The sequence below is a fragment of the Microcaecilia unicolor genome, chromosome 4, assembly GCF_901765095.1.
Source record: "Microcaecilia unicolor chromosome 4, aMicUni1.1, whole genome shotgun sequence".
Taxonomy (NCBI): Eukaryota; Metazoa; Chordata; class Amphibia; order Gymnophiona; family Siphonopidae; genus Microcaecilia; species Microcaecilia unicolor.
This window is the reverse complement of record NC_044034.1, coordinates 223,642,310-223,663,857: the sequence shown is the minus strand read 5'-3', so window position 1 is coordinate 223,663,857 and position 21,548 is coordinate 223,642,310. Positions and strand designations below refer to the sequence as shown.

Here is a 21,548-nt window from a genome sequence, read left to right as displayed (position 1 = left end):
TTAGGAGTGGCTGAGAAACATTTTGCAAAAGGTGATCATGTAAGACTGTTGAAAACAAAAGGCATTTTTCAAAAGGAGTGGGCAGACATGGACCGAGACATGGACCGAGGAGCTATTTATAATTAATGGACATGGTAAACAGGGAGCAGAATGTGGTTTACAATATTATGATGGGGAAGCCATGGAAGATTCTTTTTACCCAGAACTATTCAATTTTGGGAGGCAGAGCAATATGGAGGAAGGATTGAGAGACAGCAACGGCATTTGCTCTGCGCTTACCTTGTTACCAAAAGAATTTTCCCTTGGCTATACTTTGACTAGTAAAAGGAAAGGGAAGATAAATGTCTTTCTCTCTTAAACTACCTCGACTCCTTCCTGACCGTAGAAGATGGGCCTCTTTATTTGTCGTACTGCAGGTGACCAGCTGATTGCGAGCCCAGCAGGATCATCTTGGAACGTGGGTGAAGCATCTCTTTCCCTATCTAGCCATCCATCACCCTTGTTACGGAGCTGGAGTGACGTGGCCTTGGTGGTGCAGGCCCTGGCATTGTGTCGACAGTGGTGAAATCTGGAGGGGACAGCATGTACTACTAGGAGTGGAAGGTGTTGTAGAAAGTGCCACGATCCTAGCTTCAGAAATCCTGGGAGGCAAACTGCTGTAACCCCAGAGGATGGAAGGGTATCAGCAGAAGCCAAGGGAGGGTAAGCAATTGACACCTGTAGTTAAACTATTGGTCATCGCTTTGGAGGCAGTTTGGCAAGCCTTAATACACCTGGAGAATTTCTTTCAGATATGTTCTATGGCAGTTACCTTTTCTGATCAACTCTTAGCACAATCTAAAAAAAATCTAATTTAAAAGAATTTGGTAGCCAAATTTTATCTCTAGAACAGAAATCTGTTAAGATTAAGGAAGCTCAAACTGCACTAGAGACATTTGAGAACTAAATAAAACATCTGAATCTTAGACTGCTTAATTTTCCAGTGTTAGATAATGTGTCTTCCTTAGATGTTTTAAAGAGATCTTTAAAAGAAATTGTGGGTAGTCCAAAAGATGAAATTCCTCCTATGGCTAAAGTGTATTATCTACCAAACACACAGACAAATATTACTCCAAAGATAGAAGGGGAAGCAAATGTCTCTGTATATAATTGGAGGAAGGCAGGACATTTTGCCTTAATAATGTCCTGCTTCCTCCTATTAGGCAAATGGACCTGAAGGTGACATGGAGGGGCATAATCGAACGCGAACGCCCATCTCCATGGGCATCTATGTCCGAAAACGGGTACGTGAAGAGGCGGGACAGACCGTATTTTCAAAAAAATGTACGTTTTTCAGCTGGGCATTTGGTTTTTTTAGCGATAATGGAAACTAAAAACGCCCAGCTCAAAAACGTCCTAATCCGAGCCATTTGGTCGTGGGAGGGGCCACGATTCGTAGTACACTCGCTCTCCTGACATGCCAGGACACCAACTGGGCACCCTAGAGGTCAGTGCGGTGGACTTCAGACAACACTCCCACATGCATAGCTCCCTTACCACGGGTGCTGAGCACCCAACCCCCCTCCCCCAAAACCCACTACCCACAAATGTACAACACTACCATAGCTCTTAGGGGTGAAGGGGGCACCTACATGTGGGTACAGTGGGTTTTGGAGAGCTCCCATTTACCAGCACAAGTGTTACAGGTAGGGGGGGATGGGCCTGGGTCCACCTGGCTGAAGTGCACTGCGGTACCCACTAAAAGTGCCCCAGGGACCTGCATACACGCAGGCCTCTAGGACTTGTTGCTGCTATATAACATTGGCACACCAGTTGACACCTGAAGACTAATCTCTCCGAAAACGTCCTTTATTGGAATAAGCACGCTTACTCACAGTTAACTGCAGATCAGAGGTTGTGCCCCACTGGCAACGAGTCTCCCTGGTACTGAGATTAGCAGTAGGTCAGAGCTGGCAAAATGGTGTACAATGCCCTCTTTCAGCCACATTCAAGGTAAGAACTAAGTTCTGTAACGTGGCTAACACGTGAAAGGGATCTAAAACTGGCTTACAAAAATGGCCACTACCTCACAGACTACTGGAAACAAAACAGGGCACAATCTGACCCAGTAAGCAGGGGGAAAAGCACCATGGGAGTAGAGCCTACCAACTACCAACATCGTGAGCATTTGCCACAAGCTAGTGGAATCACGGAGCCCAATACCCTATACCCACCACAATGCATAGCACAAAAGAAATCAGGAGAATTCTGTCATGGAAGGGGAATTATAAAGCAACTTTATTTGTGGATGATATTATATTTACATTACTAAACCCTGTAGTCTCGTGGGGGGCGGGGGAGGGACAATGGAAGAATTGCAGGCTTTTAGAGAAATCATGGGCTTTAATGCCAATACGGGGAAGTCAAAAAGTGTGATTTCTGTTTCAATGAGCGAAGCATCACATTAGGTATCTAGTATCAATTTAGTGGCTGATATCTAACAATTCTCAGTGAATTTTATCCCATTAATGGAGAAAATAATAAAGTAAAATTGTAACGGCAGTCAAATTTTAGTGCGTCTTGGATGGGGAGAATTGTGAGAATGAAGATAATGTTTGCGGTACTACCCAGAAACATTTTTTTTTAAACTTGCAAAAGCGGAGATCACATAATGCTATGAGCAGCTTTGGGTGTGTGGGTTAAGAGCTGCTCAGTGACCCCTCCCTTAAAAGTAATATATTAAGTTTCGAAGTGGCCTATGGACAGATAATTGAATAGGCACAGCTCATTGATGACATCTAAGCCTTGGTGCAAGGAGAAAGAGTGCAGCCACGTGAGTGAGGACAAGATGGCAGAGTCCTCCCAAGCCCAGCAGTTGTTTTGCTTGTCGGCAGCGATTTCAGAGTTGACTGAGGCGGTGGTAAAGGCTCTGGACCCTTGGTTTCAGCAACTATCTGAGCAAATTACAGATCTATCTCAGCTTACCTCGGATCTTACCAGACGAGTGGGAGAGCTTGAGTGTAGAGTCTCAACAGGTGGAAGATATGATGCAGGCCCAGGCGGCAGAGTTTACTTGCCTGGTGAAACTCACTTGTGCACAACAAAAACTCGAGGACATGGAAAATTGTACTCGAAGGGACAAATTTGTAGGTTTCCCAGAATTGGTACCAGAGAACTCCTTAAGACAAACCTTGGAAATCTATGCGTTCACTCTAACGTATTCTCTGATAAGAACATTTGTCTTTCATTTTCCTGAGTTACCTTACATTTGCACCTAATTACATACGAGTTCCAGTTTTTTGTGTTTTCACTTTTGTCAGTCCATTTACATGTAAATAAACAGCCTTTATTTTTATAATACTTAGCTTGTTTCCTTGCTTGTCAGTTCCCGGAGCAAAAGAACTCGGATTTGTATAATGTGTGGGAAGGGATTTTGTTCATACAAATAAAACTACCATTACAGATTGTTGCTCTCCCCCTCTTATAGTGCACATAAGGCACTTTACTGTAGCTAGCTCCACCTACAGGAATGCCCAAAAATTAAGGTGTATTGGGAAGAGGTGTTTCATCTTTGAAAAAGCATTGGGTAGGAGAGTGTAGAAAAGGATGGAGCTAGCACGCCTGAACAGGGGATCTACAGGTATGAAGAGAAGAAAAGCAAAACGGCTTACTGTTATTGCAGTACAGTTAGAGACCTGGAAAAAGCCATAATCTCCTAAGCTAGCAGCTTTGAGGGGGGATACAATGGAGCAATTTCACAAAGTTTAGAAACTGTGTGCTTGGTGGTCTGAACAGGGGTAACAGGTGGGTAGAGAGGGGAAGGCTTGGGGTAAAGTTGATGTGATAGTGATGGCTCTAGGAGAGAGTTGAGGGAGGGTGGGATTTGTTTTTAAATGACATGTGTTGGTTTGGGACAAGGCGAGGCAACTCCAGTCATCAAGTGCCACAGGTAGGTCAGATTTTCAGAATATCCACAATGAATACGCATGAGAAAGATTTGCACACAATGGAGGTAGCGCATGCATATTCATTGTGGATATCCTCAAAACCTTATCTTCCCGTGGCACTCAAGGACCAGCGTTGCCAATCCCTGGTTTGGCATTTTGTACAGGGGGTGATTGGGAATAATTGTTTTAATGACTGGTGATGTATAAGAGAAAAAAGTGGTTGGTAATAAGGGATTAAAAAAAAATGAAAATAGCCGCGGAGGTCAAAATGTGGCTAATATGGGATAGAGAGGATGTTTTAGTACATATCCAGGAGGTAATACTGCTGTAGTCTAGTTTGTTGGCTAATGATGGTGAGAACTGTGGCTAGAAGCAAACCTAGACTGGAATCCTTAGCAACAATTATCATTATGGACCATTAATTTCCAAATCATTATTATTGAAGGGAGGGAAGGTTTTGTTTAGGATGCAGGCTGTATAGATGGTAACAAAAACAGTCCTTACTCGATCTAGGAAGCACTGCAGAAACCACTTGGTGGTATAAATGCCAGTGGACATCTGCTCCTTATCCTGAAGAGGAGAATGAGTCACAGGTTAACATAAGGAACTCAAATACTACTAGATTTTCAACCTAATCTATAGGAGCCAGCTTTGTAGGAACGTGGGTGCTTGAGCACCCCCAATATTGAGCTAACTTTGTCACTATGTCCAGGGAAGTTTAGCACCCCCCAACCATTTTGAAAAGTTGACTTCAATGATCTTTCCCTGCAGAGAGATCCTCTCTGCTATGTTCACCTGACTTGTATTGGGGAACCCGCTGTATGGCCTCTATCTTTCCCATCAAGAAAACATCTTTTAGGGCCTCTTTCTTCCTTTCCATTCTGCCCCCCCCCCCTGTAATTCTACACATCCTTCCACAGTGTACTAGAGTGCTCTGCTGTAGTACTAAATGTTAGACCAAGAAAAAAGATAGAAGCATGAAGTTTTTATCATTTCTTACCATATGTTTCTTCAGCTTTGGAAAAAGTTTGCCTATAATTTGATCATGATGTCCTTGAAACCTCTGCAGTTTTGGGAATCCAGGTATGAAAAATCCTTGGATACAAAACAGGACATGAGACCAGGCACTCCTTATTTAAGTCATTTAATCCCTAACAAAACATTGCAAGGTACTCTAAGCTTTACCTACACACGGTGCAAGGTTCCCTTACCCCCCTCAACCCCACCCCTCATAGATCAGGCAAAGTATCAACAGCGCTTCCCTCACAGAAATGCCCACCCACTACAGAGGGTGTGCAGCACTGTCAGCTGCAGTACAAGTTTTCATCTAACAGTCTCACACATCATCGCTCCACAAATCAGATACAGTATAATCAGCAAAATATGCATGTGATTATGTTAAACTGTGGTTCCTGATGAAGCCATGAAGCGGGTGAAACGATTTGGGCCCCGTTGAACAAATGAAAGTTAACAGTTTGAATGTGGGGTTATCAAGCCAACTTTAAGAAAGCTAAGTTTATTTATGTTATGCTTTGGCTTAGAAAGCTTTTATCTTTTTGATAATGCTTTTTTTGAATTACCAGTTCTATTGTGAACAGTCTTGTTTGTAAGTAGGTGGGATATTCATACCCTATGAAAGAGACAAGATCACAGGCACAATAAATCTCATGTAGATATCAGTGTCCTGGTGTTCAGACCTTGGTAGGTACCTTGGTTTCTGAGGGAATTTCCCACTAGTTAGCCATTGCTGTGCATTCCTTTTTCTACACGACCCTTTGAGTTTGTGTTTGGCTGTTTTTCAGTTTTTGTTATATTTACCTTAGCAGGATTAACAGCCCATACTGTTTATTGTTTGATCTACTCAAGTCTCTTAACCCCCCCATTGCCCCAGATACATCCATTTAGATTGTGAGCCCTCTAGTGATAAAGTAACCTGCATATAATGTGGACAGCAATGCGTACAAGTATTAGGTTAACACAGACTGTGCTATAGAGTTTGTAATGTACATTATTCAATGCCCCTGCAAGAAGATATACATTAGGCATTTAGGGCCCTATTTACTAAGGTGCGCTAGCATTTTTAGTGCGTACACAAAATTAGCGTGCGCTGTGTAGGTGCCCATACGAATATTATAGGCGCCTACACAGTTAGCGTGCGCTAAAAGCACTAACGCACCTCTAGCACAGCTTAGTAAACAGGGCCCTTAACAAGGAAATTTAGGATTAGAATAAATTGACACTGTAGCTGTCTTAAAAACAAAATGTTGCAAGCATCAACAGTAAAACATTGCCTTGATAAAAGAGCATATTTTTGCAGATTTGCAGTGTTTTGTGTTGGATCATGTTCCACTGTCCCCTTGCAGAAGAATACATTACTCTAGGAAGAACAGCAATGGATTTTTAGATTGAGAACTACTGAACCAGATGGTCTCAATGCAGCTATTTAATGGGTCTATTTTTTTTTTATTAAGCTGATAAGAAAAATCTGGTTTTGTAAGGAGTGTGTTTTTTTACCAATCATGATGCAGTTTCCAGTGATTGGTTGTCATCTGAGAGCATCTTTTTAAGAGCAAGCGTGGTTTGGGGTTTTTTTTTGTGGCAGTACTACATATGAGCGAGTACAACACTTCATAGGTTGATTTCTTTGTGTCTTCTAATTTTAAATTATATATTTGTGTATTTTTTGGGGGTCTAGCTTATTCATTGAAGCAGCAGTTATGTAATTAGTTACCGGAAAACACTAGCCACAGAGCATGACCTATAAATTTAGAAGTTAAGTTTTCTCTTTCTTCAGTTCATTAATTCATGCACTTTGATTTGGGCACAATATAATACAGTAAAGTTTTTATACAAAAAGGCTTTTATGCCTATGACTGAAATTTAAATTCTGGGATTATTCCCATAAAGTTCTCAGGCTTTGTCCTTCCTGTTATCCTCTCTTTAAGACTCAACAATTAGTTGAGTAATTTGTAATAACATTTTGGATTTATCCATTACTCTCCCCCTGATTTGAGAAGAAATAAGAAAAGGTGAACATTTTAAAAGAGGCATGAGACTTTCTATAATGTACTGTATGATATTGAATACAGTTTGCATATGTGAATATACCTTGTTTGGAACTCTGACTGACAATGGCTGTGGCACATATCTGCACCAGCCCATAAACCAACTGCTCCTAAAATCTTAATACTTACATTTAGTTTTAGTGACCAGCAGCATGCCCAACTCATTCTTACCAATCACCAAATCTCAAGAATGCATTTACCAGTCCTGTATATAATTTAGATCATACATAACTCATTTGTGTCAGTACTTTCCTGGTTGGATCCCTGAGTTTAGCAAGGAATTAGCCACCCCAGGCTGATAGCTGCTGCTCTGAAAAGCTGTTTGTGTTCATCATCACTTTGTGGAAGGGTAAGAGAACATTGAAAAACAGCTCTTTTCTGAAGGCTCTTACCATGCATGGCATGCTTCTGATTGGTCAGTAACTGTGCCAGTGCCCAGAAAGCATCCTCCTCGTTCAAATACATTAGCAATACAGCAGCAATCTGGCTCATTCCTTGGCAGTAGCTGACTTCCTGGAATAAACAATTCACACATATTTATAGCCAAATGCAGTGTTATAGTTAGTACATATGTTCAACAGTCTGTCCTTCAGAATTATTAAACACATACAGTGAGCTGCCCTTGCAAGGCTATTACATACATACACCAAGCTATTAATACAGGATGAACTCCACAGACAGAGCTACTCTAACCCCTTTCAAGACAAGGTGCTGGAACTTATAATAGGTAGTAAAGTTCTATAAAAATAGATAAAAATATGTACTGTACAAACAGTTTATCTTAAAGGAGGACCTTGCCAAACTGGAGAATTGGAAGTTGAAATGGCAGATTATATTTTGTGTTGATAAGTGCAAAGTAATGGACAGAGGGAAAAATTGTCCTGACTATAGTTATACAATGCTGAAATCTGTATTAAGTCATCTCTGTACTCCAAATCTTAAGAGTAGCCAAGGTAATCCTAATTTTCACACTGGGCTCCAGAGGTGACCCAGGTAATTAAAAACCGTGAGCCTGACATTGGTGTTTGGATAAAGTGGTAGAAACAATTGTAAAAACAAAAGTTACTGCTCATATGGATAAATATGATTTAATGGGGAACAGACAACAAGGCTTTAACAAAGGGAGTGAAATGTAACGGTGTCAAAGGTGATCTCTGATTTTTACAGGCTAGCTCTCTGGGAACTCATTTCAGCTTGAGCTGCAGTGAAATATATTTTGTATCAGAGATGATTTTTGGATTTCAAGAGGCCTAGCTCTTAGCCTGGGCCATTGGCCTGTATTTTACTGAGAGCAAGGGCTAGAATAACTCTTCATTCCCCTCTTGACGGGCCTCCAAGGGCCGGCACACATGACTACTAGTGGGTGTGGCCGTCCTTTCCAGAGGGCTGTTAGAGTTCTGTGGGGGGGAATGTATAGGGATGAGGTGACAGGGGTGCTCTGTCATAGTGAGACAAGGTCATAGCAAGACTAAGCATGTGGATGCATAATTATATGCTGGATGAAATGCAGCGTTGGGTTTCCCCTTTTATCATAACCAACCCAAGGGGCCTAACTATCCTAGACCTACCCCTCTAGGGCGGAGTTAGACTTGGAAACATGAGAAGTCAATCACTGTACTTTACTAATCTATTAGAAATCCTTGAAGGCGTGAATAAATGTCTAGATAAAGATGAGCTATCAATGCAGTGTACCTTATCAAGCACTTTCTAAATAACAAAGTACTTCCTGACAGACACTTTATGGGATGTAAGGCAAGGCTTTACTGTGGATTGGTAACTGGTCAAACAGACAGGAAGCAAAAAGTAACACTAAATGGAAAGATGAAAGTCGTAAATGGTGGTGTGCCTTTGGTGATCTGGCTGAGACCACCGCCTTTAACTTATTTGTTAATTCTCTGTTACAGGAAGTAATCTCTGAAATGATCAAGTTTGCAGATGACACAAAATATTCAAATTTTTTACAACACAAGAAGACATTGAAGAACTGCAGAAGGTCCTTGCCAGATCGAGAACTGGGTAACTAAATGACAAATTAAATTTAAAGTGATGCAAATAGGAAGAATTAATCCTAATTCCAGGAAAACAATGGCAGGCCCCTGCCACGAAACATCTAACCATCTGCCTGGGGTTACCCCATGGCCACTTAGAGGGTCTATCCCCAGCACAGCTCAGGTGCGTCTGCACCTGCCACTTGTGCTCTACACTAGCAACCTCCTCTCACTGACCGGGTCACAACTGCATCTGGGTAAGTCTCCTGCTCTCAAATTATCCCCAGTGATTTCTAGGTTACTGGAGCCACACTCCCAGTGGTCCCAAAGCTCCCAGAAAGCACTCACAGACCCAATATACAAACCACCAAGATTCTTTCAGTCCAGACAAGCAAGGTGAACAAACAATTGTTTATTTTCATAAAAATATTGAACTGTGGACAGAAAAAGTGCAATCAGCAAAAAATAACAGGTAACTGAAATATGGATCAATTATAACACTAACTAAACATTTACTTTCCAAAACGTACATGGGAAGATCAGGACATATAACTTCTCTCTCTCTCTTCCTGGCTAAAACTGAAGCAAAAGTCAATACTACTGGGTAATTTCAAACTCCAGGCCAATCAGAGCCCAGAAGAACAACATTCAAAAAAAGCCAGTCACATCACTGCAGGCATTTTCTTTATCTGTGTTAACTAATGAAGGAAAAGGTCAGTTCTTTGGAGTGGAGGAGTGGCCTAGTGGTTACAGTGGTGGACTTTGGTCCTGGGGAACTGGGTTCGATTCCCACTGCAGGCACAGGCAGCTCCTTGTGACTCTGGGCAAGTCACTTTAACCCTCCATTACCCCAGGTACAAATAAGTACATGTATATAATATGTAAGCCGCATTGAGCCTGCTATGAGTGGGAAAGCACGGGGTACAAATGTAAGAAAAAAAAAAAACATGCACCACCTGCTAGCCAAACTAGAGAAATGCACTTCAAGAATCAATAAAGGCAATTCTACAGGCTTAAAACACACTGTTTCGTCACAGTTCCTTATTAGGAATCACTACCCAGGAAAACTTCAGAGGGGTAGACTTATTAGTCTGGAATAGTAAAAATGACAGAAGCTGGTGGCACTTTATAGTTTAGCCAATTTCCTGAGACATGAGGACAAGTGTCCATGACATCTGACAAAGCGGATTCATCCTTGAACGCTCACACCTCAATAAGCTGGTTACTCTGTAACAAGGGTTCTCAACCCTGTCCTAGGTACATGCCTAGTAAGGTTTTCTAGATACCCACAATGAATATGCATGACTAAATTAGATCCAGATATTCAATGCCGGGTCATGTCTGGCCACTGCCATTGACTATCTGGGACAGACTGGACATGTGTTGGCCACCAGGACTAATGTGAATCCTGGCCTATATTCAGCCAGGAACCGCATAAAAGGATCTCCAATTCCTCCCCCTCCCCCCAGTTCCGACTGCTCCCATCCAAGAGCAGCATCCTCTCACGGACCTTCCCTTCCCCATATAGTGCCTCCTTCCTGATGTCCCCCCATAAGAATAGCAATCCCACAGCTCCTGTAGGCCATGCCAGGTCTATTTTAGAATTCCCTAGTGGTCTAGCAGGGTATTCCAGGCAAGAGTGATCCTTAGTGGCTACTGACCATGCCAGCTCTGGTCTCAAAATGGCTGCTGTGAATTCTAGCAGCAGTCTCGTGGTATAGCAGTAGTACTTTGAGACCCAGTAGAGTTCATAGAAGCCATTTTAAAGCTAGAGCCAGCATAGGTAGGAGCTACTGCCGGACCAAAAGGAATGTTAAGGTAGGCCCAGGGGACCTACAGGGTGTAGGGAGATAAGGAGTGCTATTGTTGGGGGAGTGGGAGGGCCAGGAATGGGCACTATGCTTGGGGAAGGGGGGCAGGTCTGGAAGGGAGTTTCAGCTCATGTTCATGTCACAACACAGAAGTTATGCAGGTGCTGGCCAATATTCAGTGCCAGCACCCAATATTCAGTGCATAAAAAAGCTGTCCTATCAGGGCACTTTGTTATGGAAGCATCAGCACTGAACATTACTGGTGCCTACAAACCTCCCAGCTCCTCGCTGACTCTACCAACAGAATGCCCCTCCATTGCCCAAATTCAATGGTGCGGTTAGTACTGATATTCAGCAACACTGCTTGGTTAAGTGCAGCTGAAGAATATTGGCAGTTGGCCTGCTCAGAATGGTTTAAGCGAAGAGTCGTCTCTCTTGCCCACTTAAACCATGCTGAATATTAATCCTATTTTGCTTGGAATGAGCATTAGAAGATCATAAAAGCAAAGCAAGTCACTAACAGGCCCTGAAATCAAGACCTAGTGCTGACTTCCACATAAAATTGTATTCCACATACTTGAGAAATACTTACCGTGTTATAAACGGAATATGCTGAGAGGACATCAAACAATGCCTGCTGTCTGTGGAGAGTTATAGAGAAAAGTTAAAGAAGTCTGTGACTGTTGGGGAAGTATATAGCTAGTTCAGCATCATGTATAACAAGTTAGGATTCTTTTTCCTCCCCCACATAGTCTTTAGTTCTTGTACCATGAGAATTTTTGAACCTCTTGTATGGAAGTTTTTCCAAACCCAATCATATGCTGTCCTTTCCAGGTATATTTTCTAGGTGTTCTATGTCCTTTATTAAATAGGATGACTAGAACTGCCCACAGAGGAAGATGTGAGAGCATCATTGATTAGTATAATGGCATAATCACATTATCTATTTCATTCCTAAATTATCTAAGAATGCCTATATCGGCCTTTGTGAGCCTGTTACTTTATAAAAGAAATTTGGATTATTCAGCCTAAGTGAATTACTTTGGTTTTCAAGGGTGATAATGCAGAGGAACTGAAAGAAATCTCTGTGAATCTGGAAGACGTACTGAGCCAAATTGACAAGTTAAAGAGTAGTAAATCAACTGGACTGGATGGCAAACATTCAAGGGTACTCAAAGAACTCAAGCATGAGACTGCTGATCTGCTGTTAGTAACATGTAACCTGTCAATAAAATCATCCATAGTACCTGAAGATTGGAAGGTGGCCAATGAGACGCTGATTTTTAAAAAGGGTTCTAGGGGTGATCTGGAAAATTAAAAACTGGTAAGCCTGATGTCGGTGCCAGGCAAAATAGTGGAAACATATAAAGAATAAAATTACAGAACATGTAGACAAACATGGTTTAATTGGATAGAGTCAGCATGGCTTCAGCAAAAGGAAGTCTTGCCTTACCAATCTGCTTCATTTCTTTGAAGGCGTGAATAAACATGTGGCTAAAGGTGAGCCGGTTGATGTGTATCTAGATTTTCAGAAAGCTTTTCTGAAAAATGTCAGATGTCATTTGCCATTTCAACATCCAGTTCCTCATGAGAGACTCCTAAGAAAATTAAATATCATGGGATAGGAGGCAAGGTCTGGTGTGGATTAAGAATTGGTTATTGGACAGAAAACAGAGGATAGGATTAAATGGTCATTTCTCTCAATGGAGGAGGGTGAACAGTGGAGTGCCGCAGAGATCTGTAATGGGATCAGTGATATTTAACATATTTATAAATGGTATGGAAATCAGAACGATGAGTGAGGTGATTAAATTTGCAGAGGATACAAAACTATTCAAGGTTGTTAAAACAACGTGCGGACTGTGAAATATTGCAGGAAGACCATAGGAAATTGGAAGACTGAGCATCCAAATGGCAGATGAAATTTAACGTTGATAAATGAAAGCAGGGCCGGTCTTAGCAAGTGCGGGGCCCTATGCAGACCAATTTGATGGGGCCCCACCCTAGCCCTGCCCCCACCTAACTCCGCCCCCACCCTAGCTCCAGGGCCGGCTACCCCTCCCTCTGAGTTCCCGGGCTGCTCCCTCTGAGCTCCAAGGTCCCCAGCTCCAGGGCTTCCCCCCCTAGGGCTCCCAGCTCCAAGGCCCCCCTCCCTCCCGGTCATTTTTTAACACCCCCTCCAAAATCCAGTACTAGGTATGCCGAGAATACAAAACACTCTAGGACCTATTGAGCAATTCTACCATACCATAAGCAGTCATTTCTACGAATCACACAAAGAAAAGGAAAACATCTTAAAACACTACAGTGAGCACTAGAACATCAATTCACCTATTGTAAAATGAAACCTGACAGAATAGTACAGATCGTCGATCCTGCACAATGCCAACTGAAAGCCATGTCTTTTTCACAAACACAGATACACCCTAATCCACTATAGAATAAGTAGTAATATTTAAACTTTCTATTTAGACAAAAATTAAACTGAACCCCCAAGATGCCAGACTCTGCATACAATTCAACACCACAGAAACAGAAAATGACCCCTAGTACTGTGCAAAATATAAAGACAGCAGATGTAAATTTGAAAAAACTAACAAATACCAATCACCACTTTACAAATTAACAAATAGAAATAAAACAAATACAGAAAATAAAATAATCCCATTTTATTGGACTAATACATTTGGCTTCCAGAGGCCAAAATCTCCTTCCTCAGGTCAATACAGTATAGTACTGTTACAGTATCCTATCCTGACCTGAGGAAGGGGGTTTTCTTCTCTGAAAGTTAAGTCGAAATGTATTAAAATTAGTCCAATAAAAAGATTACCTTATTTACATGTTCTATTTATAAACATTTATTAACACAGCTACAATACTATATCCTAAAGCAAAAAAATAAAGATATATATTTTATTTACAGTTTGTTGTCTCTAGTTTCTGCTTTCCTCATCTTCTTTTCACTGTCTTCCTTCCATCCAGCATCTGTCATCCAGTGTCTGCCCTCTCTGCTGTCCCCTCCATCCAATGTCTGCCCTCTATCTCTGCCCCTTCCATGATCCATCCACCATCTGCCCCTGTCTGCCCCCTCTCTCTCTCTCTCCCCCATCCATTCACTGTCTGCCCTTTCTATCCCTGCCATCCACTGTCTGCCCTTTCTCTCTGCCCCTTCAATCCACAATTTGACCTCCCTCTCCCATCCATCCGGGGTTTGCCCTCCCTCTCGCTACCCCATCCAGGATCTGCCCCTCTCTCCGCCCCTTTTTCAGTCCCCAGTTCCAGCCCCACTATCCCACCAGTCCCCCATTTCAGCCCCAGCCCTTTTCTCCCACCAGTCCCGAGCTTCAGCCCCCCAGCCACTTCTCCCTATCCCGTTTTCAGCCTCCAGTCCCAGTACTAGCCCCCTTATCCCACCTACCCTCCTTTTCAGCCCCCAGTTCCAGCCCCCTTCATCCACATGCCTTGTATTAGGGCCCCCTTTTCAGAACCATTCTCCCACCTGACCCACGCATGCCCCATTTTCCCACCAGCCCCAGGCATGGCCCCCATTTTCCCATATGGCCACTTCTCAGACCCCAGTGCCTGCCCCCTCCATCCGAGAAGCCCCTCCCCAGTCCCCTTCTCCCATCCAAGAACCCCAGTCCCCTCCCCACCCGTCCCCTTTAACCATCCAAGAACCCCCTCCCCACCCCCTTCTCCCATCCGTGAACCCCCTCCCCACCTCGGTCCCCTTCTCCCATCCAAGAACCCCAGTCCCCTCCCCACCTGTCCCCTTCTCACATCCGAGAACTCCCTCCTCAGTCCCCTTCTCCCATCCAAGAACCCCAGTCCCCTCCTCACCCGTCCCCTTTAACCATCCAAGAACCCCCTCCCCACCCCCTTCTCCCATCCGTGAACCCCCTCCCCACCTCGGTCCCCTTCTCCCATCCAAGAACCCCAGTCCCCTCCCCACCCGTCCCCTTCTCACATCCGAGAACTCCCTCCTCAGTCCCCTTTTCCCATCCAAGAACCCCAGTCCCCTCCCCACCCGTCCCCTTTAACCATCCAAGAACCCCCTCCCCACCCCCTTCTCCCATCCGTGAACCCCCTCCCCACCTCAGCTTTAGAAATGTTAAGTAGTAGTCTCCTTCCCATTTGAGAACCCCCTCCCCACCCTTCCCCCCACCCCACACACCCTTCTCCCATCTGAGTCTCCCCCCCCCCAACCTACCTACTAGCTTTGTTCTCCGGTCCCCACCACCCTCACTGGCTTTAAAAAAAGAATTTGGAAGCGCCAGAGGGGACAGGCAGCACCTCGTGTCTGCCCTCCCTGCTACTAAAAATGTCTTCGACGTCGTCATTGGGCCTTCTCACATTGAGTCCCACCCACCCTCGCGGTAATTGTAAGTTACCTCAGAGAAGGGCGGGACTCAATGTGAGAAGGCCCAATGACGACGTCGAAGACATTTTTAGTAGCAGGGAGGGCAGACACGAGGCGCTGCCTGTCCCTCTGGCGCTTCCACAGTCTTTTTTTAAAGATAGGACAGGGTGGGAGCAGCGGGTGCAGGGCACCCCCCACCCGCTGACAGCCAGGGCGGACCGCCCCCACCACTCTGCCGTCGCGCGCCATCCGAGGGAGGGAGGGAGGACTGGAACTCGGGCGGTCGGGGCGGGGCAACCTTAGGCGCGCCGCGCGGGGCCCTATGCGGCCGCCTCGCCTTAAGACCGGCCCTGAATGAAAGGGGATGCACATTGGAAAGAATAATCTGAATCATAGTTAATTGATGCTAGGGTCTACCTGGTGGCTCAGCACTCAAGAAAAAGATCTAGGTGTCATTGTAGATAATAAGCTGAAATCTTCTGCTCAGTGTTTGGCCGCAGCCAAAAAAGCAAACAGGATGCTAGGAATTATTAGGAAAGGGATGGTGAATAAGACCGAAAATATTATAATGCCTCTGTATTGCTCCATGGTATGTCCACACCTTGAGTATTGCATTCAGCTCTGGTCGCCATATCTCAAAAAAGATTTAGCAGAATTGGAAAAGGTTCAAAGAAGAGTGACCAAAATGATAAAGGGAATGGAACTACTTTCTTATGAGGAAATGAAAAAGAGGTTAGGGCACTTCAGCTTGGAAAAGAGACAGATGAGGGGGGATATGATTTGAGGTCTACAAAATCCTGAGTGGTGTACAACGAGTAGAAGTAAATCAATTTTTTTTACACGTTCCAAAAGTACAAAGACTAGGGGTCACTCAAGGAAGATACATGGAAATACTTTTAAAACAAACAGTAGGAAATATTTTTTCACTCAATAAATAGTTAAGCTCTGGAACTCTTTGCCCCGGAGGATATGTAACAGTGGTTAGTGTATCTGGGCTTAAAACAGGTTTGGACAAATTCCTGGAGGAAAAGCCCTTAGTCTGTTAGATATGGGAAGCAACTGCTTGCCCTGGGATTTGTAGTATGGAATGTTGCCACAATGTGGGTTTCTGCCAAGGTATTTGTGACCTGTCTTGGCCACTGTTTGGAAAACAGGATACCAGGCTAGATGGACCATTGCTCTGACCCACTATGGCAACTCTTATGTTCTTACCTATAATGAGACTCATCTACCACTATTGTTAATTCACTCAGTTTTGTGAGATTACCTTGAAGCCTTTCTCCATCAATTTTGATCAATTGAAACAATATTTTAACTTGAAAACTTTACAGTTTTACAGTTTAAATTTTTTTCATAATTATTTATGAGAGAGAGCATTTTTGACAGCTTCTGTTTAGGTAGTCATTTCTTTACCAGATAAAACGTTCTGCTAAAAATTGTCTCCGAGCCCCACATGTAAAAAGTACCCACATTGTTTAGAACATGGGTACTTTTACCCATGGAAAAAAAAGGTATGGAGAAGGGTGAAAGATTGGTGGAGGGAAAAGTATATTTAGGGGTTTCATGCCATCTGGCATTGTCACCATTTTTCTTTAATTTGAACTTAAGTTCAATAGTTCCTATTATAGAACAACATGGTGTTAAATATCATTTGCTTGCAGATGACTTGCAATTGTGGATAGATTTTTAGCAGGATCAGACTGATTTGATGCAGAGATTTAGATATTTGTCTAAGAGATCTCTCCACCTGGTTTAAAAGGAATGAACTTTTAAGCTGAATTAAAAAAAAAACATATGTGATTTTTCAAGAAACCAAAGACCTCTTTTCTGCGAAGACTTGAGGTGTTGGAGTACATATTTCTCCTCCAAGAAAAGCTGTGGGAATAAGTTGTAAGAATTTTATTAAGCTCTGTTCTCCTGATGAGGTTTATGGAGTTCCATGTCGGGAACGGAGCAAGGGTTTAGAAGATTTGGTTGTTCTCACATAATCACGAGTGCTACACCGGTTTGTGTTTTGGACTTTGTATTATGGAGTTGCCACGACCAAACAGCAGAATATAATCAGCCAAGCATAGGGGTGATTGCGTGTCACTCTGATTGATCAAGACCACTAGATACTAATGATTTTACAATGGATTTGTGCGCACAGTAAAGTTATAGATCATTAATGAGTGAATTGGGACAGCAGTCACACCATTTGGGTTATCACATAGACTAAGGACACTGGATGAATAATTTGAATATTGCTGTAATAAGGATAGACTATATGCTCCTTTTGATATTGAAAACAAGACAACCAGTGTAAATTGGTAGCATTAAAATGTATCACTCTAAACACTAAAACAAAAAGGGTTTTTTAAGTAGTAAATAAATAAATAAAACTGTTTTAAAATGACATGGAGGGGCATAATTGAATGAAAACGTCTATCTCCATGGGCGTTTAACTCCGAGAACTGGTCCGTGAAGGGGCGGAACGAACCGTATTTTCGAAAAAAAATAGACGTCCATGTTTTATTCGACAATTTGTGAGCTGGGCATTTTTGTTTTTCAGCGATAATGGAAAATGAAAGCGTCCAGCTCAAAAACGAATAAATCCAAGGCATTTGTTCGTGGGAGGGGCCAGGATTCGTAGTGCACTGGTCCCCCTCACATGCCAGGACACCAACCGGGCACCCTAGGGGGCACTTTTACAAAAAAAAAAAAAAGGTAAAAGAGCTCCCAGGTGCATAGCACCCTTCCCTTGTGTGTTGAGCCCCCCAAATCCCCCTCAAAACCCACTGCCCACAAGTCTACACCATTACTATAGCCCTAAGGGGTGAAGGGGGGCACCTACATGTGGGTACAGTGGGTTTGGGGGGTGGTTTGGAGGGCTCCCATTTACCAGCACAAGTGTAACAGGTGGGGGGGGAGATGGGCCTGGGTCCACCTGCCTGAAGTCCACTGCACCCCCTAATAACTGCTCCAGTGACCTGCATACTGCTGCCAGGGAGGTGGGTATGACATTTGAGGGTGAAAATAAAAAGTTGTGAAACGGCATATTTTGTGGTGGGAGGGGGTTTGTGACCACTGGGGGAGTCAGGGGAGGTCATCCCCGATTCCCTCCAGTGGTCATCTGGTCATTTAGGGCACTTTTCGGGGCCTTATTAGTGGAAAAACAGGGTCCAGGAAAAGTGCCCTAAATTCTCGCTAAAAACGCATATTTTTCTTCCATTATCGGCGAAAGGCGCCCATCTCTGATCGCCCGATAACCACGCCCCAGTTCCGCCTTCACCACGCCCCCCATCAACTTTGTCCGCATCCGCGACGGAGTGCAGTTGAAAACGTCCAAATTCGGCTTTCGATTATACCGCTTTATTCGTTTTTGTGAGATAAACATCTATCTCCCGATTTGGGTCGCAATATAGGCGTTTTTCTTTTTCAATTATAAGCTGGTTAGGCTTCTTCGTATTTAGATTTTAGCTAAGCCTTTGACACGGTTCCGCATAGACTACTAATAAGTAAACTAAGTGCCCTTGCTATGGGCCCTAACGTGACTAACTAGGTTAGGAACTGGTTGTGTGGAAGCAATAAAGGGTAGTGGTAAATGGAGCTCATTCTGAGGAAAAGGAAGTGACCAGTGGTGTGCTGCAAGTTTCAGTTCTTGGGCCAGTTGTTCTTGTAAGTGATATTACAGAAAGGTTGTCTGGTAAGGTTTGATCTTTGCAGATGATACCAAAATCTGCAATGGGGTATACACCCATGATGGTGTGGATGACATGAGGAAGGACTTAGTGAAGGCTAGAGGAGTTGTCTGGAATTTAGAAGCTAAGATGTAATGCAAAAAAACTGTAGGCTCATACATTTGGGCTGCAAAAACTTGAGGGAATGGTACTGTTTAGGGGATGAAGAACTTTTGTGCGCGAAAGAGGAGCGGGACTTGGGTGTGATTGTATGTAATGATCTTAAGGTAGCCAAACAGGTAGAAAAGGCGAAAGCTAGAAGGATACTTGGGTACATAGGGAGAGGAATGGCCAGTAGGAAAAGGGGGTGATGATGCCCCTGTATGAGACTTCATTTAGAATATTGTGTACAATGCTAGAGACCGCACCTTCAAAAAGATATAAACAGGATGGAGTCTGTCCAGAGCAGGGGCGTAGCCAGACCTCGTGGTGGGAGGGGGCCAGAACCCAAGGTGGGGGGGAACATTTTAGTCTGCCGCCTCACCCCGCCTCACCACTTCCCCTCACCTCCTCACCGCTTCCCCCAAAAAAGCAAATACCTTTGCTGGTGGGGGTCCCCAACCCCCGCCAGCTGAAGCCTTTTTCAACGTCGGTCTCCGGCACAGCCCTGTTCGCTGCCCTGCTCTTTCTTCTTGCTGATGTCCTGTGCACGCTCCTGTACGTGAAACTGAGCATGCTCAGTTTCACTTAAAGGAACGTGCAGGACGTCAGGAGGAAGAAAGAGCACAGGGCAAGGAACGCGGTGCGCCGGAGACCAGCATTGAAGAAGGCTTCAGCTGGTGGAGGTTGGGGACCCACGCCAGCAAAACCAGGAGCCCGGACAAAATTTGGGGGGCCTAGGCCCCGTGGCCCCATCTAGCTACGCCACTGGTCCAGAGGATGGCTACTAATATGGTTAGTGATCTTTGTCATAAAGCATATGGAGACAGACTAAGATCTCAATATATTTTAACAAAAAGAAAAAGGCAAAAGTACCATCCCAAAAAGCCAAAGAGAAGGGACGACTCTATTGAAATGGACAAATACAAAGGATTTCTAAGGGAGTGACATGGAGAATAAATGGCATGGTTGGCCAGACTGGATAGACCATATGGCTTTTATCTGTCTACATTCTTTTCCTTATATTTCTCTGTTTCACAGGGTCTTTTTGGAAATTCCAAGTAATGTTAAAATTACAGTCCACTTGTAAAGATTCTTTTGAAATACAAGGACCTAAATTGTGCTATGAGTTTAGTGAGCTTTGTTAATAAATGAAGTTAACGAACTGTATTGCATATAGTTTGTTTTCCATTATAATTTCCATTATAAGCTTTAGGTGAGGCAAAACATCAAATAATGTAAAGTTCTCACCTCTGCTAACTTTGCAGAGGCATATTCGTTTCAACCTACTGAGAAAGGTTCCGCCCTCTCTACTAGCCCCACAGCTGCTGATACTTTGAGCTGTGTATCTCTCTTCCATGCATAATGGCTCGTCAAGCCCTATCCCTTCTCTGACACCATTAAATTCTGTTCCCTCCATCCTTCTAATTTCCCCACTGATGCATGAAGTCTTTCCTTTCTCACACATCTTCTGATGAGGTGAGACAGAAAAGAAAAATCTACTGTGGATTTTTGGAAAATTGAAAAACTCAACTGAACTCAAGCTAGTCTAATGCAAAAGTTGCTCACCCGTAACAGGCATCCTTTGTAGATAGTAGCATTAATAAGGTACACCTGGGCTTATACCCCACAGTGCCAGTACAGAACATCTTTCCCAGAGATTAGAAAATAAAGTTCTAAGCAAGTACAGCCCTTCTGCACATAGCCATCTCCTCAGTCCTCTCAGTTAGTATCACAGTGTGAGGGAGTCTACAGGAAGTTACCGCAGCCTCTTAGTCACCTTAAAAGTCAAGCTACAATCTGGAAAAGATAACTCAGCAGAAGCAGAGCAGGGAGGGCATGGTCAAGGCACAGCTCAGTCAGGGAGGCCCAGAGGAGAGAAGCCCTCTTATGCGTGCCTCCATCATTTTTTTGTAAGCTACAGAAGCTCCATTCAGGTAGGTCAAGTTTATCTCGGAACCCTGCTAGCTTGTAACTTTGGAATTCAGGGCCAAACTTGGCCTGTGTTAGACAGAACTTTAACTCTGATACTCCATGCCAGAGACAAGCTGTTTCTGCTGCCTTTTGAGAGACAGACTAGAATACGCCGTGGCCCTGAAAAAGCAGGCCACAGGAGAGATCTTTATTAATACAAGGACTGATTTTTGGGTTTATTTTCTCCTGAACTATGAAGGAAACAGGCCACCCATTTCCCTGCAGACCTAGGTATGGAACAGAGACTGTTCTTGTGTCTCTTCTTGATGATCTGCACAGAAATCGTGACAGGGGATCTGCCTCGATACTAGTGTTGCTGGATTTCTCAGCCGCCTTTGACACTGTGGAATATATAATCATGCTTACAAGGCTGGCAGAAGCAGGTATCAGTGGCACAGTATTTACATGGTTTAAATCCAACAATCAGTTCCGTTCAGCAACAGCACATCATTGCCTTGGACACTAAACTGGCTGAGCTGCTTCAGTCGATGGACACAAAACTCTACATCTATGCCGATGATGTGCGACTACTCATACCCATTGAACCAGATCTACCCACAGCTCTGTCTGCCTGCCTAACTGCAACTCAGGAATGGGCAAACAACA

At 43.7% G+C, this 21,548-nt stretch overlaps 1 protein-coding gene across 3 annotated transcripts in view; it reads right to left on the bottom strand.

Annotated features, from left to right (window-relative positions):
• LOC115469025 overlaps positions 1 to 21,548 on the bottom strand; it is a 194,884-nt gene that overhangs the window by 67,182 nt on the left and 106,154 nt on the right. For all 3 annotated transcript variants that reach the window (XM_030201281.1, XM_030201279.1, XM_030201280.1), the window contains exons 8-11: positions 11,383 to 11,431; positions 7,384 to 7,504; positions 4,927 to 5,021; positions 4,431 to 4,496 (exon numbers count right to left, since the gene is read on the bottom strand). In XM_030201281.1, the coding sequence (XP_030057141.1) occupies positions 4,431 to 4,496; positions 4,927 to 5,021; positions 7,384 to 7,504; positions 11,383 to 11,431 (331 nt within the window). The remainder of the gene's footprint in view (positions 1 to 4,430; positions 4,497 to 4,926; positions 5,022 to 7,383; positions 7,505 to 11,382; positions 11,432 to 21,548) is intronic.